General features: G+C 43.3%; 1 protein-coding gene across 2 annotated transcripts; it reads right to left on the reverse strand.

The window, feature by feature from the left end:
* Positions 1-5,307: 5,307 nt before the first annotated feature.
* LOC123445618 (MACPF domain-containing protein At4g24290) lies at positions 5,308-16,960 on the reverse strand. 2 transcript variants are annotated; one of them, XM_045122627.1, is made up of 8 exons: positions 16,717-16,960; positions 16,174-16,515; positions 9,712-9,950; positions 9,125-9,329; positions 8,574-8,642; positions 8,306-8,492; positions 7,253-7,419; positions 5,308-6,379 (listed from the first exon to the last, which is right to left on the reverse strand). In XM_045122627.1, exons 2-8 carry the CDS (start codon positions 16,450-16,452, stop codon positions 5,681-5,683), a joined length of 1,845 nt encoding a protein of 614 aa, XP_044978562.1. In that variant the 5' UTR covers positions 16,453-16,515; positions 16,717-16,960; the 3' UTR covers positions 5,308-5,680. The 2 variants fall into 2 exon arrangements, with proteins under 2 accessions (XP_044978562.1, XP_044978563.1); XM_045122628.1 differs by lacking the exons at positions 16,174-16,515; positions 16,717-16,960 and adding an exon at positions 14,965-15,098.
* Positions 16,961-17,734: the final 774 nt, after the last annotated feature.

The raw sequence follows: 17,734 nt of genomic DNA on the forward strand, positions 1-17,734 counted from the left end.
ATGGTGCCTAGTGAGCACCTCGGGACTCCCCTCTAGTGGGTCTTGGTTTCAGTATTTTTTTTATTCCATAAAAAATCTTCAGAAAATTTCGTTCAGTTTCGTGAACTTTTATTTTTGCACAAAAACAACACCACGATAGTTCTGCTGAAAACATCGTCAGTCCGGGTTAATTTCATACAAATCATGCAAATTAGAGTCCAAAACAAGAGCAAAAGCATTAGAAAAAGTAGATATGATGGAGACGTACCCACTCCCCCAAGCTTAACCATTGTTTGTCCTCGAGCAATTCAGTTGACAAACTGAAAGTAAAAAAGAAAAACTTTTACGAACTCTTCTGTTCTTGTTTACATATACATGCTTAAAGAGCACCCAGGTTTTCAACATAAATCATGACATCAATAACCCTTAGAAACATTATTAGCCCATATCAATGTCATAATCAACTAGCGAGCAATAATAAGATAACTCAAAACGCCAATACTTTGTCAAAACAATCATGATATAATATGACAACAGTGGTATCTCGCTAGCCCTTTCTGATACTGCAAAACATAAATGCAGAGCAACTTCAAAGTTCAAGCAGCGACTAGACATTGTAATTCATGGTAGGGGAGATCCAATCATGCTGCAAACAACATTTAACTAGACACAAAGCATGAGGATGTCAGCAACGCTCTCAGGTCTGGTACTTAATTCAGAAGGTGATGACTCAAAGTGAAAATAAAATAACACAAAAGTAAATAGAAACTCCCTTCACAAAGGGAAGCAGGGATTTGCAGCGGTGCCAGAGCTCACAGCGAAAACCGGGGATAAATTATTTTGGAAGGTAACGTTACGACCAAGCAGGGGCGGACCCAGGAAAAAATTTAAGAGGGGGCAAAGTATGACCACATTCATGAACCAACAAGAAAAGGACCCTTGTAAAAAAATGTAGGCGTAATCACTTTATTCCTGACAATCATGTTCTTTTAAAAATGAAAGGAACTAACCAGTAAACACTTGAGACAATGAATCTTATCAGCATAACAATAAATTGTTTCAAAGTTGCAGAAGAGAACATTGAGATATTTTTCTAACACTCTAGTCTACAACCTGCAACAGGAACGAAAACATGATCAAATCGAGGAAGAGTGAAAACATTGAAGAAGGTCGGTATTAAGAAAAAAGAAGAGCTTTAGGTAGCACATTACCTTTCGTTTCATCCCACAACGATCTTGAACTGCATGAAAACACTTAACTATCACTTCATTGGAAATTTTGCTCAACAAATCTTTTTCAACAAAGCAGATAAGGCAATGATGCATAAAATCATCACTGATTTTGTTACGTAGAGCATTCTTCACAATCTTCATAGCTAAGAAGCACCTCTCAACGGTTGCAGTGGCAACAGGGAAAGTTAATGCAAGTTTTATAAGTCGGTATACCAAAGGATAAGAAAGATGCTTCTTTGTAGTCACCATCATTTCAGCCAGATCTCCAATATTATCCAAGCTAGCAAACCTTGTATCATGGGTTACATTGTCGAGATAGAGATCAAGTTCATGCTCAAGACTCACCAAATCATTGAAGTCATCAGGGTAAAACTGAGCCAATTTCATAAGTTTCTCAACATTGTAGTGACAAAACTGATCACTTGGACTCAAAGCTGACATACAACAAAGTAACTCAGAATTTGTAACATTGAATCTTCCATTTAACTCTTCTACCAACATATCTAGGATAGCAAAGAAACAATCAATTCGATAATGATGCTCGTTGTTAATGCCGGTCCTTTGCCTTATCTTCTTTTGATTCACATAATGATCTTCCATGTGCATTACTAAAATCCCATTCTTCTCACAAAAAGAACGTACCTTGTTCAGAAGATCATTCCAACCATTCTCAGATCTAAGATTTTTGTACCTCTCTCTTAGTGGATTCCACATCTGACATGGCATTAACAATGTCCACATCCTTTCTCTGAAAGGTTTTAGATAGCCCATTTGTTAAAGAAAATATGGTCATCATCATGTGTAGATAGAATGCAGAATCAAATGATTGAAAATATTTTAGAATCCCACTGGCTTGACGTTTCTTAATAGGATCGGTACAATCTTCCTCAACATATTCTAGCACTTTAATCACTGATGGAAACATCTTTGACAAACCTACCAAAGTTCTGTAGTGAGAGTTCCATCTAGTGTCTCCCGGCCTCTGAAGAGAAAGTTCTTGATTGAGTCCAGTTCCTGTAGCAATCTCGCCTTTACCAATTGCTTTCCTCACTTCTTCTTGATGATCCGCTCTAAGTTTATCCTTTCGCTTACAAGATGATCCAACAACCGTCACCATAAGTGATATCATATCAAAGAAGTCTCCCACATCAGCAAAAAAAAATTGCAATGGCGACAACAACCAAGTTAAGTTTGTGAGCAAAACAATGTACAAAATAAGCTGAACTGTTCTCTCTCATAATTTTTGCTTGCAAACCATTAAACTCACCAGCCATATTACTTGCACCGTCGTACCCTTGTCCTCTCACTTGTTTTAGACTCAAACCAAACTTTGCAATCATGAAATCAATTTTGGACTTGAGAAAAATAGATGTTGTCTCCTCAACGTGAACAACACCTACAAACCTCTCATATGACAATCCACCACTCACGTAACGTAGAACCAATGCCATTTGTTCTTTGTCAGAAATATCTCGATACTCGTCAACCAATAAGCTGAACACATCACTCCCAATTTCTTGCAAAATACATGATAAGATTTTTGGAGACAACATCTGATTATTATGTGGGGCATTTTTGAATGCCTCGGCTACAACTTCATTCTGACTAATAGTATAGTCCATCAACTGTAGATAGTTACCTTTGTTTACCGAATCCTCTGATTCATCATGACCACGAAATGATTGTCCCTGATGCAACAAGTATCGACAAACATCAATTGCAGCATTGACCCGAATAAGATGCTCAATTTTCTCAATTTCAGTTTGCTTCTATAAGGCTGCGGGGATTGATTGATCTATATTTAATAGATCCTCGCAGTTTTTTACTGCTCTATTGTGGAAACTGTTGCGATCACCTACATGAGTCAGAAATCTTTCTGGCTTCTTCCAGTTGTGAAAACCATCTACTATAAATGCATCATGCCCAAGTTCGTTTCCTGTGATGTTGTCCCTAAATAAATAGCAACACAAGCAATATGCCTTGTCCTCTGCCTCACAATACTCTAGCCAATTACCACCATAATCCTCATACCAATCAGGATTAAAATACCTATTGGTTTTTCCAAACATCCCTGGCTTAAATTTTTTAGGAAGAGGTCGATGGGGCCCCCACATCAAGTACTTCCTTCTTATATCCTCATGTTGATTGGGATTGTAATCTACAATCCTTTTCCTCTTAGATGGATCCCTAGGAAGTTTGTCTAAATCAACTAGTTCAGGCATCTTAGTACTAGAACTTGTTGATTTTTGAAAAAATCTCTCCATTAGCTGATTAGATTCCCTGTATTTATTATATACACAAGTTAACAAGGCTAAGATTGTCTTTGCCATAGAAGCAAACGAACAAAAAAGTTTGAGAAAAAGTTTATAGAGATTAGGGTTTACCTCAATCTTGATCTCAATTGAAAATTTGAAATTAGGGAATCACAAAAGATGAGATTGTCCAGTGCTGCCGATGCCCAGTGCAACTTTCGCTGTGAAGGAAGGGCGATTGGGGCGGCGGCCGTCGGCCGGCAGCACGGCGCAGGCGCAGCGAACAGGCGAGGCGGCCACTATGCGGCTGCGCGGTGGTTTGCGTTGCGTCAGGGGCAGGGGACTGCGTTGCGTGCGTATAGGATACTAAGGATAGGCAGCGCCGCAGAGGTTGACCGCTGACCGGCTGAGCTACGTGCGTAACGTGCCTGACCGGCTGAAACCTTGTACGTACTAATTCCTATTTGATGGGCCTAATCAGTCCTGGGCCTAATGACTAATATTGTTATGTTTGCGCTTTAAAAAATACACAAAGGATAAGCTTAGTGGGGGCAGGTCATTAGACTTACTGGGGGCACTAATGAACCGTATCCTACCCTATAAACCGGTACAAAAAATCAAGTGGGGGCAGCTGCCCCCATAAGTCCTAACGTAGGTCCGCCACTGCGACCAAGAGTTATCGGTATCTTTCATACTAGTTTTCGTCGTACTACCGTGGTTGAAGATGAATAGATTGAAAGTTTTTTTCGCAAAAAAAAAGGAAGTCTAGTGAGACTTTCAAATGCCCAACATCACAAGTTTAGTGAGAACTTCACATGTTAAATTAACTAATATTACCGAGTCTACATGTCTTTTGCAGCTAGACACAGAAAACAACATGTGGTGATTTGATTCATTTTCCGCACCAAATCCACACGTCACGTAGAAGACTGGGTTTGTTGTACTCCAATACTACTGTACCCTCTATCTTGACGGTCTAGATTGCGTCAAGTTTTATGCTCTCCTTGTATATAAATTTTCCATTTGGATTTTTTTCAAACAAGAGAACGTTGACCTTGAAACTTTGCAGATCAACTATACACAAATGTCACTCTTTGTAATAAGGTGTTTCCGATTTTTCTGATGAAACATAACTTGTGTGTCTACAGAGTTCCGAACTCAAATGTTTTTTTTTTTTTTTTGAAAAACAAAAAAAGAAGCTTTAATGTATGAACTTTATAGAAAAATGGACGGCCAGGATAAAAGGTTACAGTGGTATGGTAGTACAATCACAACTTTCCTGTATATTAAATAGACACAATGTCTAATTAAGTACGAGCGGTCATAAATGATTGAGAAGCAAAAAAAACTTTGGCTCAAATATCTACAAGTATATGTATATGTGCAATTATTTCTTTGGAATCTTTAAAATACCCTCTTAAAAGATGACAAATACTTTTTATATTATTTGTCGCTCAAATGTATATGTCTAGCACTTAAATACGTCTAGAGACATCCATTTAAGCAACAAGTGATATGGATAGAAGGAAGTACAAAATTTCCATGACATTCATGCCGATTCAAATTGCTTTTGGACAAACATGGTCATAGCATATCTTTCTGAGAATGTCTCTTTCAATTTCTTATCCTATTGGCTATTATAGAACTGAGAACGAGCTCTGTTTTTTCTTATGTACTCCAGCACGATAAAGAAAGTTTTAAAGAGCACGTCACAAGCAGGACCAGATATATCGATTGAATCACTAAGTTCAGAAACAAATTACATTGCATTTCTGGAAAAACGATTGCAGCAAACACCGATTTTAGCAATTCTTGGGCAAATGCATGAAAAATACTCAAGTCCACAACACAACAACAATTTTCTTAAACAGCTGAATCTTTTGACAATGCAAAACCAAAACAGTTTCCCTGTTGCATTTTGTATATATACAAATAATTTGATCTGTCATCTAACCTAGTCAACTGAAGTCCACACCACAAATAACAAATTTCCTTTTTCTCCCTCCATTTCAGGAAACAGCACTCATTCCGGCGAAAACCCATAAACTGTATACAACAGAAACCAACAGCAAAGAGCACTGAGGCAATGAAAACTCTAAATCTTTCGCCCGTCTGCACCCTCATGGTCAGCTGCACATAACAAATGAAGGGATGACGATGATGTCTAGGTCGTTTCCGCTTGTTTTCTCGGGGCACCTAGAATTCATCACCGGGCACCTAGAATTCATCGTCGAGCGCGTACTCTTCGTCGTCGGGCAGCATGGCCGTCAGCAGTGAGTAGCGCACCCGCAGGGATATCTTGCCCCTCTCTAGGTGTAGCTTAGCGCCGGAGACCACCCAGTACCCCGGCAGGTCCTGTGGCCCACGCACCATCTCCGTCGTGTCCACGAACTTGAGCAGCTTCGGGGGCTGCACCGGGGCGGGCGGCCCGCCGGGGTACACTGCCGAGTTGATGTTTACGTCGGCGGGGCGGGGCATCGGCTTCTGGACAGCCGTGGAGAAGTGTGTACTGATGAGCGTCGAGATGAGGCCCGATTTCTGGATCAGGTTTGGGGACCCCTCCCACTCGGGCTGCCTAACAGCATGGGCGTTCACGACCTTGGAGAAGTGCAGTCGGAGGAAAAGTATTTTCTTGAAGCCCTGGCTGATCACTTCTAGCCGTGCTCCCGTGACGATGGAGGCATCCTCTGACTCCACTGGCGCTGTGCAGACATGGGAGAAGCGCTTCCATGATCCTATTGGTTCCACATATTTGCGGTCAAATGGTTCTGGAGTTTGGCTATTGTAAGGGTCGTCCTCGAGCTGGATGATCTGAGGAAGAGAACAAAGATGTTGGAGATGGATAGCTAATTTGTTGCTCTTCTTTCCTTCAAGAAACAACCGGAGTCCCGTGATTGGTCTTTTACCCACGTCAACCTGCGCCAAAGTGAAAAGCTACTCAAACGATGGAAGAAAAATACATAGATATATCATCGAACCCCACAAAGTGAATGGAAACTGTCAAATATAATAAGCTAGTATACTCTGTATGCAGTGTGAACTCTTGATTGACAACTTGTAACAATAACGAGTTCATGAAGGAATTTTAAAATTCCTAAATTATCAATTTGACAGAATCTGCATATCCCCTGCTACCGTGTTTTCATAACCCCCAAATGGAACTATCAATAGTCAATCATGACATTCACAAATACAAGATAAATGTGATTGATGCAATGCCGAATAGAATACCAGCAGTTCCAGTTTTGATAGCCACCAGGGTTGGATTTACAGAGTACTAGGCTAAAATATTTTTCCAGTGTCAGGATTTTGTACTTCACAATTGCAAGCTAGAGTTTTCCCACTAAACTTTTGATCCATTTATCATTGCAAGTACGTACCACATATTATACCCTCTGTACCGTTGTTTTCACTCTGGAAATGCATTATCTTATCCCTCTATCTAGATCTCGCTTTTGAGTCTTGAGTAATAAACTAATAATTGGTTCATATTTATCTAGACATGTGAAATGACTTCAGTTGTGAGTTGCAACATACAATAGCATCAGCTGGTTATCATCAGATAGATCAACTGTCTAAGCTGACCAGGTTGTTTATGGAATGATAAGCACTATAAATTCTCTGCACAATAGAATAAGAATTTGAATGGTCAAATAAACAGGGAGTATTTTATCTCCAACACTTAGCCTAACCTATGCCTACTTTCTATGGCGATGTAAAAAGGATAAAAACAAGGAAATAGATACATGAACAATGTTTCAGTTATGGCAAAAGGAAAAGTGTGCATACCATGTTGGTACAAACATAAAGTGTTGGACCAATAAAATTTACTGGCAAAGATGCACTGCTTTGCTTTTTCCTCTGAGGACCGAGAGGGAGGTCACTATAAACTGGTGCCCACTGCCTTGGAAGCTGGAACTCCAAAAACTGGTGCAATTCCTCAACTGGGGGCTTATCTGTATGGAATTCAAATATATCACCTTGTTATGAATACATCACCCATCACATTATTTGCTGTGCAAAACGATGTTTGCTAGCTTGCTTTTTCGTTTATGACCTAATGATAGGATGGTGACAAACATGTAGCTTCAAAAGATTGCAATCCGCACATTACATTAAATAGAGATTTTCCTTGAAACTGGCACATTTCTATATTTCTTTTATGGCTCATTTGCAGAGACTAGAAATTTATGCCATTATTAGGACTCCAGATTGAAACACAAATATAAAGTATATTAAAGATGACCGAAAACACCCAGAAGAAGATGGTGCCTCACAGAAGCAGGCTGATGATGTTGATCATAAGCTAAAATAGAGTGTAGTATTTTTGCCCAACAGAAAATATATAAGTGAAGTCGGTGAACAGAGCTATAAACGACAACTATTTTCTAATAAATATCACCCAAGAAAACTATTTCCTTATAATCTAAACAATAGGGACTTTGTTTGTGAAAGAAAAAACCCAGCACCCTTTCCTCATTTGACCATTAGGGTGGCCAAGGGTGCAGGTTCTAAAGTCCTGAATAGACTAGAAAACTTACACCCAAATACATTGCGAAAAACACAAGTTCTTTCCCTGTAACCCTAACTCTACACACTATGATGAACTATAAATCAATGGCAAGGAAGCTGTAGGAGAAAAAGGGAGGACAAAGAGAGACCTTATTTTGAAATACCCAGAATTAAAACGCAACTAAATTACTAGGGCTAAAGATCAAAACGTTTCTTAATATTATTACTAATTATGCAGTTTCAACTTTCAACATTTCATGTTTATAGGTTAAGAGCTGAGAGATGAATAAATTATTCAGCAAGTTTGAAAGAGTCAGAACTTGTACTTACAACGAAGGTACAGATTAATTGCATGATTCAGAAATCCACTACCAGGAACTCCATTCAACAATGAAGTAATAGGTATAAAAGACATTGAAATAACATCAGGTTCTGCTTGAACACTAGTCAGCCACTCGCTGTGAGAGATCATATCTCTATCCTTTCCACCTCTTCGCTTAGGCATCATTACCAAATCCTGAGATTATCACAGAGAATAAACATAAATAACACTTCTTCTATGAACAACCATACATTACATCAACACAAAGAACTATACCTCCTTCGAAGCATAAGAATTTAGTGGGCTTGACTCCACAAATCTCAGTCGCTGCTCTCTTCTGTCAGTCTGCACGGCACAAAAAAACATAAATCACCGAGCTAAGAAAAACACAACAGCACCTTTTATACCAAGACATATGACTGCCATAAACATTAAGGTGTGATGTTCGAATTCAAGTGAACAACCTATACATGAATAACTCTTGCCTCTTGGAATAAAGAGGTGGAAAATAAAGCTATTGGCAAATGCCTCGGCCCTCACTATGTCTGCTGTATGGCTATTGGCACATGTACAGATGGTAGGTGGGCATGTCAATTTCGAAAATTCAAATTAATGAACTTGGAGCTAGTCTGTGATCTACTTTCAGTTATCAAAAGCTGAAGTCCCTTGGGTACTGCCAAACTACAGACATGGATTGTAAAAATAAAATATTGTGCAAGTGGCGGATTATGCTATGGCTAGATACGGTTAAATGATCATTAATATTGAATAGAAAATATGCAAGGGAAAGACGAAGACCAATAAAAGTTTAGAGGCTAGAGTAATACCTTATCCTCCTTCCCATACGTATCCCTGAAACTAATGTCAGATTGCCCATTTGCATCAAGAAATCTCCTGTCAGACATCTCCTTTAATCGTTTTTGAACATCAACAGCTTGCAAGCTTGATGAATGCTGTTGTTTCAAATAAATTACATCCTTCCCGCCCATTTTTACACCAACAACTATATGTGTCCCAAATTTTTGAATAAACCTGCAAGGTTGAGCAGTTAAGGTTGAAGTTCAGATTTACGAACTTAGGCAAAATGACAAGAACAGTGTCCATCCAATTCGAATGTACATGCTTAGAAAGCTGGCTGTAGAAAAGCAAACTGATACTATTTACATATGCTCAGATCTCACATGAAAATTGCAAGGACTAAAACTGGCATTAGAGGGCAGCTTTCAAGGAGTCGGTGCTCAGATAACCCACCCATCAGACATGAATGTATCATACAAAATTCAGAAAAATGGCAGTCAAAAATAGATGCTATCATTCTATCAGGATTTCACTGAAGGAGCAAGAAGACAGAGGCCTATCTTATTTTCAATGAATACATGATTTTGGGTATGAGTGAATAAAATATGGTTCTAACCTTGCCAAAGCAGCAGGCTCCCAGGTTGATGGAACAGCCTGCTTAACATGATCTCGTAGTACAATTTGTGCCTTCGAGAGTGCAACAGTATATAGTGTGATACACCAACCGTCGAAAGCAAGTGTCTTGGTACTCGCAGCATCTTTCTGCCAGGAGCCAGTAAATTCAAACATGCTATTGAACAGGCCAGATGGTATCTTTCCAGACAAAGATAACTCCCGGTTGAATTGCTCGGACATCTGCAAAATGCTTCATAATTTGAGAAAGGTAGCTATTTTTTCTCTGAACATTGTAAACACAACACAAACATTATTTAAAGCAGGTTGACAGCTTCCCTGACAGGTTTGGAAGGAAACACATGACAGGGACATAAGGTTGTACTAGCGAAACACAATATTCAGTAGGAGAGATGCTATACAAATCGCCAAGCATAGAAAATAAGAAAAACAAGGTACATCTCATGCTTCTGCAGCACATAAACCATAATCCCGTGCGATACTAGAACACCATCACAACTGAACTCCTGCCCTCCAAGGTGGAAATGGACAAACCTATCATGGGAAGTGTAGTAATTAACCTAGTTGTAGTCTAAACGTACACGTCTGTCCTAATTTGGTTAGTATTGCAAACCGAGTAGGATTAGTAGTGGTATTGCAAACCGAGTCGGTTTGCAGTAGGCCTAGTTTAGCAATATATATACGTATACCCCTGTGTAGTTTTTGTACCAGATCAGAGATCAAAGCAATACAAAGTATTTCATCTATCTAGCTTAAGTCGCTGAGTTAAGTTCCGAGCCGTCGAGACGATCGATCAATTGATCGCAAGCTGTGTATACGTGCGTGTATTGCTACATCCATCAAGCTGCTTGCTTGGTTGGTTGGCTAGCTTTCCACGTTCGTGTATAGCTTCCGCGTGATTTGGTCTACGGGATCAAAAGCCAACAATTGGTATCTAGAGCCTCGACGATCTACGATCTACGATGACGGACAGCGACGCTGAGTCGGTCAAGTCCGGCAGCGGCGGTGCCAAGGCGAACAAGAACGGCGACAAGGTGAAGAAGGGCGTCAAGTCAGCAACCAGTGGTGGAGGAACGAGCGGCGCCAACGTCCAGGCGCATCGCAACATCCCCATCCAGTACCCGATGCTCACCGACGCCAACTACGGCGTGTGGGCGGTGAAGATGAAGATTATTCTCCGAACCCTTCGAGTGTGGCAGGCAATCACGGACGACGACGTCGATGACGAGTCCGACGAAGGTGCCATGGCCGCCATAGCCCAGTCCGTGCCGGATTCCGTGCTAATGACATTGGCGGAGTTCGAGACGGCAAGAGAGGCGTGGAACGCACTCAAGGAGATGAGGATCGGAGAAGATCGTGTCACCAAGGCTCGGGCACAAGTGCTAAAGCGCCAATTTCACAAGTTGCAGATGGAGGAAACTGAATCGGTGAACGACTATGCCATGCGTCTTACTACTTTGGTGGGAGAGATCCGCGCGCTTGGTGCAAAGCTCGAGGAGACCGAGATTGTGGAGAAATTTTTCAGTTCAGTGACTGACAAATTCACGTACATCATCGGCACGCTCGAGCAGCTTTACGACATCGACGACATGACTATAACGGAGGCGATCGGACGCCTGCGGACGTGGGAAGAGAATGCTCGTGGCTGTCGAAAAGGCAACGGAGGAGGTAGTGACCAACTCATGTACTCGCGTGCAGATTGGGAGTCCCCAAGTAGCAAAGGAAGGCGTGATGGCAACGAAGGCTCAAGCAACGCAACGCGCGGCGGACAAACCGGAGAAGGCAAAGGAAAAGGCAAACCACAAGGTCGTGGTAAGGCTGACCGATCTAAAGGGCGGAAGCAACGGAACTTGGATATGTCCGAGGTCAAGTGCTATAACTGCAACAAGATGGGTCACTTTGCAAAGGATTGTTCGAAGCCTAACAAGCGGGAGATCAAGGCAAATTTGGCAAAGCTGGAAGACGAAGGTCCAGGTCTTCTGATGGCCGAAGTTTGTGATCTCGCTGAAACAGTGGTTGTGAAACCAAGCCGAAAGGTGCTACTTCATGAGAAGAATGTGACACCTAAGTTATCCGGGGATCACAACGTATCGTGGTATCTCGACACGGGTGCCAGTAACCACATGACGGGATGCAAGGAGAAATTTCTCGAGCTGGAATATGATGTTGAAGGCTCGGTCAAGTTTGGTGATGGTTCAAATGTGGAGATTTGTGGGCAAGGATCTGTCCTCTTCGAGGGTCTCACAGGCGAACATCGCATACTCACCGGAGTGTACTACATCCCACGGCTTCGCAACAACATCATCTCTATTGGGAAGCTTGACGAGAATGGATGCAAGGTGAATATTGAGAGCGGAGTGATGACGATCTTCGACAACCTCCGAAACGTGCTAGCTCGTGTTAATCGCACACGGAATAGGCTCTATATCCTCAACCTTGATCAATCTCAACCGGAGTGTTGGCTTGCCAAGAGTGATGATGATTCGTGGTTATGGCATGCTAGATTTGGACACGTTAACTTCTACGCCTTGAAGAAGATGTCAAAGATGGAGATGGTATCTGGGATGCCAGTTATCGACCATGTTGATCGAGTATGTGACGGGTGCTTGGTTGGAAAACAGCACCGCAGGCCATTCCCTGCTCAGTCTACCTATCGTGCAAGTGATGCACTCGAGCTGCTCCATGGTGATCTATGTGGCCCTATCACCCCGGCAACTCACGCTGGAAAGAAGTATTTCTTCCTTGTGGTAGACGACTACTCGAGATATATGTGGGTCATTCTCCTACGATCTAAAGATGAGGCGTTTGAAGCGTTCAAGAAGTTGAAGGCTGCAACAGAGATGGAACACAAGTTGAAGGTTCGCGCTCTACGGACAGATCGCGGCGGAGAGTTTACGTCGAATGAGTTCAACGACTACTGCGAGAAGATTGGCATAAAGAGGTTCCTCACGGCACCTTACACGCCGCAGCAGAATGGGGTTGTTGAAAGGCGCAATCGAACCGTCGTTGACATGGCAAGGAGTTTACTCAAGAGCAAGAACCTGCCGGGGATTTTTTGGAGAGAAGTTGTCTCGACGGCGGTCTATCTTCTCAACCGAGCTCCAACGAAGGCGGTGATCGGCAAGACTCCGTATGAAGCAATTTACGGACGTAAGCCGAATGTGTCTCATCTACGGACGTTCGGGTGCGTGGCACATGTGAAGACGGCGGAGCCACATCTCTCAAAGCTTGCCGATCGTAGCACCAAGATGGTGTTCATCGGATACGAGAGCAGTTCTGGCACCAAGGCATACCGTTTCTACGATCCACAAACCAAGCGTCTACGGATTTCACGCGACGTCGTGTTTGAAGAAAACCAAGCGTGGAATTGGAGCGCCGGAGCCGACGATGCTCCAAACAGTAGCATATTTGCAGTTGAATTTCCAACTGACGATGATGCAGGAGAAGATGTCCAGGTGGTTGGCAAGACGCCCAACCAAGGTGACCACAATGGTAGTGATCATCATGGTGCCGACACCGACGACGACGCGCATAGGTCGCAAGGAGATAGCGACAACGCCGCGCACGACACAGACGGAGATCTCGACGACAACATCGACAACGAGGCGCATAATGACGACGACAATCAAGATGATGGTCACGGTCACGACGACTACGCCGACGACACGGATGTCGATGACACACCAGGGTCTCAGCCGTCTTCCTCAAGTGCATCAACACCGACACAATTTGTGTCGCCTCCTTCGCAAGCCACAACGGACTCCTCAGGGCCTCGTCGCTACAAGACCCTCAAGAAAGTCTACAAGTACACAAAGCCAGTTACGCTCCAGTACTCCGGACTATGTCTGTTCGGAGTTGAGGAGCCGGCGAACTTCGTAGAGGCGAGCAGAAGTCCTAGCTGGACGCACGCCATGGATGAGGAGATGAAGGCGATTGAGAGCAATGGCACGTGGACTTTGGTAACCCGTCCTCCAAACCAAAAGGCGATAGGTTTGAAGTGGGTTTACAAGTTAAAGAAGGACACACAGGGTGCCATTGTGAAGTACAAGGCAAAACTCGTTGCAAAGGGCTACGTTCAACGTCAAGGAGTTGACTATGATGAGGTGTTTGCACCAGTTGCTCGAATCGAGATGGTGAGAGTGCTCCTAGCTTTGGCAGCACAAGAGGATTGGAAGGTTGACCATATGGATGTTAAATCCGCTTTCCTCAACGGCGATCTCACAGAAGAAGTGTACGTGGAACAACCCCTTGGCTACGAGAAGAAAGGCGAAGAAGGGAAAGTTTACAAGCTCAAGAAGGCACTTTACGGGTTGAAGCAAACGCCAAGAGCTTGGAACTCAACGTTAGACCGAAGTCTGGTCTCGCTCGGGTTCAAGAGATGTCCCCTCGAGCACGCAGTCTATACAAAGAACTCCAAAGGCTCAAACCTGCTAGTTGGAGTTTATGTCGACGATCTGATTATCGCCGGAGATAGCGTACAAGAAATTGAACGTTTCAAGGCGCAAATGAAGAACAAGTTTAGCATGAGTGATCTGGGATTACTCAGCTATTACTTGGGCATCGAAGTGAAGCAAAGCTCCGGAGAGATTTCCCTATGTCAATCGGCTTACGCGGTCAAGTTATTGGACAAGTGTGGCATGTCAGATTGCTACGCGACACAAGTTCCAATGGACCAACGTCACAAGTTGAGCAAGCGTAGCTCAAATCCGCCGGTGGACACCACAATGTATCGAAGCGTTGTGGGCAGCCTGAGATATTTGGTGCATACCCAACCTGACTTGGCGTATTCAGTTGGGATCGTGAGTCGTTTCATGGAGAATCCGACAACCGAACACATGAGCGCGGTCAATCAAATTCTACGCTATGTGAAAGGCACCATTAATCTTGGTTGCACGTACAAAAAGGGAAAGGAATGATTGATCCTTCGTGGATATTCAGATAGCGACATGGCAGGTGATGTTGATGACCGAAAGAGCACAACGGGCATGGTTTTCTACCTTGGCCCAAATCCGATTAGCTGGAATTCTCAGAAGCAAAAGGTGGTGGCACTGTCTTCATGCGAGGCAGAATACATAGCGGCAAGCACGGCGGCTTGTCAAGCAGTGTGGCTGAGAAGACTCCTAGCTATTCTTGCAAAGCGGGAGGTGCAGAAGGTGTCATTGAAGATTGACAACCAAGCTGCAATCTCATTGTGCAAAAATCCGGTTCATCACGAAAGGAGCAAGCACATAGATACCCGGTTCCACCACATCCGGGAGTGCGTTGAGGAAGGGATGATAGAAGTTCTGCACGTGAATACGAAGGACCAGCTTGCCGATATTTTCACCAAGTCCCTCGGTCGACAGAAGTTCATCGAGATGAGGAAGAAAGTCGGAGTGCAAGCAATGAAGACACATCAACAAGGTTAAGGAGGTGAATGTAGTAATTAACCTAGTTGTAGTCTAAACGTACACGCCTGTCCTAATTTGGTTAGTATTGCAAACCGAGTAGGATTAGTAGTGGTATTGCAAACCGAGTCGGTTTGCAGTAGGCCTAGTTTAGCAATATATATACGTATACCCCTGTGTAGTTTTTGTACCAGATCAGAGATCAAAGCAATACAAAGTATTTCATCTATCTAGCTTAAGTCGCTGAGTTAAGTTCCGAGCCGTCGAGACGATCGATCAATTGATCGCAAGCTGTGTATACGTGCGTGTATTGCTACATCCATCAAGCTGCTTGCTTGGTTCGTTGGCTAGCTTTCCACGTTCGTGTATAGCTTCCGCGTGATTTGGTCTACGGGATCAAAAGCCAACAGGAAGTTCGCATGTTTCTGAGAAAGGAGCTATTGGCTAGAGCATGCTGCATGCCAAAAAAGCATCCAGCTGGTGCTAGCAAACTGGTAGAAGCCTACGATCCCATAATTTCATCTAAATGCCTAACCTGATAATTTTGGACCTTCTATCTAATAAGGTAATCAGAACATTATCTATATACGCCTCTATTAGCATTACTCAAACTGGAAAAATAAATCTGTCTGAATACGTGTATGCAGGCCTCAACTGTTTGGTGCTTCTATATGTTTTTGAAATGGCAAAAATCAGTCCCTGATCCAAGGTATGCTGCCAGTAAAAGAAGCATACAATCCCAGAGCTGCGGACTTTCTGCCAAATATCTAACCTGATAATTGACAACCTTCTAATCTGGTAACGACCAAAACATTATCTACATACACCTCACATTATTCACACAGGCCTCTACATATCTCTACAGGCCTCAAAGTGTTTGGTGCTCCTTGAAGGGCAAAAATCAGTGTGTGGTGCAAGGAATAGGAAGATTTTACTCTTAAAAGTGCTTTAGTTACTCAGAATAGGTTGTTCTGAAATGGTAAATTGACTCATGTTCAATTCTATCATCTTCCTTGTTCTGAAGTACTACTAGTATATAGGCATACAAGGAAGCATACCTGCTGGAACGACAGGACATCGGACCGGAACCGCATCCGCTCGCCCTTGTCGCACTTGATGGACTTGGGCACGCCGGAGACCGTGGTCAGGCTGCCGGGGAGCACGATGTCCTGTGTCCCATCGCGGTCGAGCTCGATGAGCGACGGGTCGGGCGCGCCGCGCTGCTTGCAGAACTTGAGCCGGACGTCGGCGGCGACGTCGTAGCCGAGGCCGATGGAGCGGATGGCGGACTCGGCGGCCCGCTGCAGCATCTCCTTGCTGCTGTCTCTAGGCGCCATCCTCGCTCATCCCACGGCCGTCGCCGGGGTAGTATACTTCACCCCCCGCTGCAGCCGGAACACCTACCCGGAGCGTAATCAGCAGGCGACGACGCGGTTAGGCGAAATCATTTCGGCCGCAGGACCGGGAAAAGAAACTGAAATCCCCCGCCGGATCGGCCGGAGCCGCGGGAGCTGGCGGGGGCGGATCTGGGCGGCGCGGCCGGAAATACGGGGGGACTGACCGGGGATTGGAGCGGCCGCCGGAGGGCAGAAAGGTCGTACCTTTTCGCGATTCGGAGCCCGGGACCTCGCCGGCCAGCCGCGGGGAGGCGGGGGAGGAGGACGGCACCGCGCTGCGCGGCGGCGGCGGGGTGGGTAGGGTCGTGGGGAAGACCACGGGGGCGGCGTGGGAGGGGAGGGGAAAGGTCCAAGAGGGGATGAGGGGAAGGTCGGAGGAGGATGGGTTGGACTGTTGAAGCAGTCGAGGAGGAGACAGTGACAACCGATTTTTATTTTCCTTTTGCAGCTGGAGAGTACTTTACTTTACAGTGATAATTATCATCTATTGGTGGCAGGTGGACTGCATTAAAAGTGGAAAAGTGAGAGCCATTGACTTTGATGAGGTAACAAGGATTAGGTGCTACGCTTTGCTCACGATTATAACGACCTATGTCATGTTTGGAACCATTCAAATTATATAATCCAACTTTTATAATCTATTCGTCTTCAAACAAAACAGATTATAGCATAGATTATAAAAACTAGATGGATAGATTATTAAAAACTCACAATCTACTCTATTCCGCTAAAATCAGATTATAGATTATTAATGACCTGTTACCCTTGTCAAGTTGGAGATAATTACTTTCCGCCACCGTCGCTCTCCTCTTTTTTAAAAAAATACAGAGGACAGAGAGGTCATTATGCAATATAAAATCTGGATTGCGGTTTATATAATCTGGCATCCAAACATGCCTATCTAGGTTATTTTTATAAACCAGATTATATAATCTATCTTTATAATTCAGATTATCATAATCTATTGTGGTTTCAAACAGGGCCCTAGTATTATCTAATTTTATTTTATCTTTGCTTAAAAAATTATAGTCTTTTATGTTGAATTTCTTCTTCCTAAAAGTTTATTATTATTATTATCATCATTAATATTATTATTGAATTGAAATTTTATTATTATTATTACTATTATTCGAGAGTTTTATGTTTGGGTGGGGGTGGGGGTGTCTTTCTTTTTTGTCAAACAAAAGAAGAAGAAAAGGGTTGAAGTGGTGAATTTGGCTTC

This window comes from Hordeum vulgare, chromosome 3H (assembly GCF_904849725.1).
Source record: "Hordeum vulgare subsp. vulgare chromosome 3H, MorexV3_pseudomolecules_assembly, whole genome shotgun sequence".
Classification (NCBI taxonomy): domain Eukaryota; kingdom Viridiplantae; phylum Streptophyta; class Magnoliopsida; order Poales; family Poaceae; genus Hordeum; species Hordeum vulgare.

Coding starts and splice junctions, on each gene's coding strand:
- LOC123445618 (XM_045122627.1), bottom strand. CDS start 16,452: ATGGCGCCTAGAGACAGCAGCAAGGAGATGCTGCAGCGGGCCGCCGAG. Junction 8,643..9,124: donor CGTATGGGAAGGAGGATAAG/GTATTACTCTAG, acceptor TGTGCCGTGCAG/ACTGACAGAAGAGAGCAGCG. Junction 7,420..8,305: donor AATTAATCTGTACCTTCGTT/GTAAGTACAAGT, acceptor AATTCCATACAG/ATAAGCCCCCAGTTGAGGAA.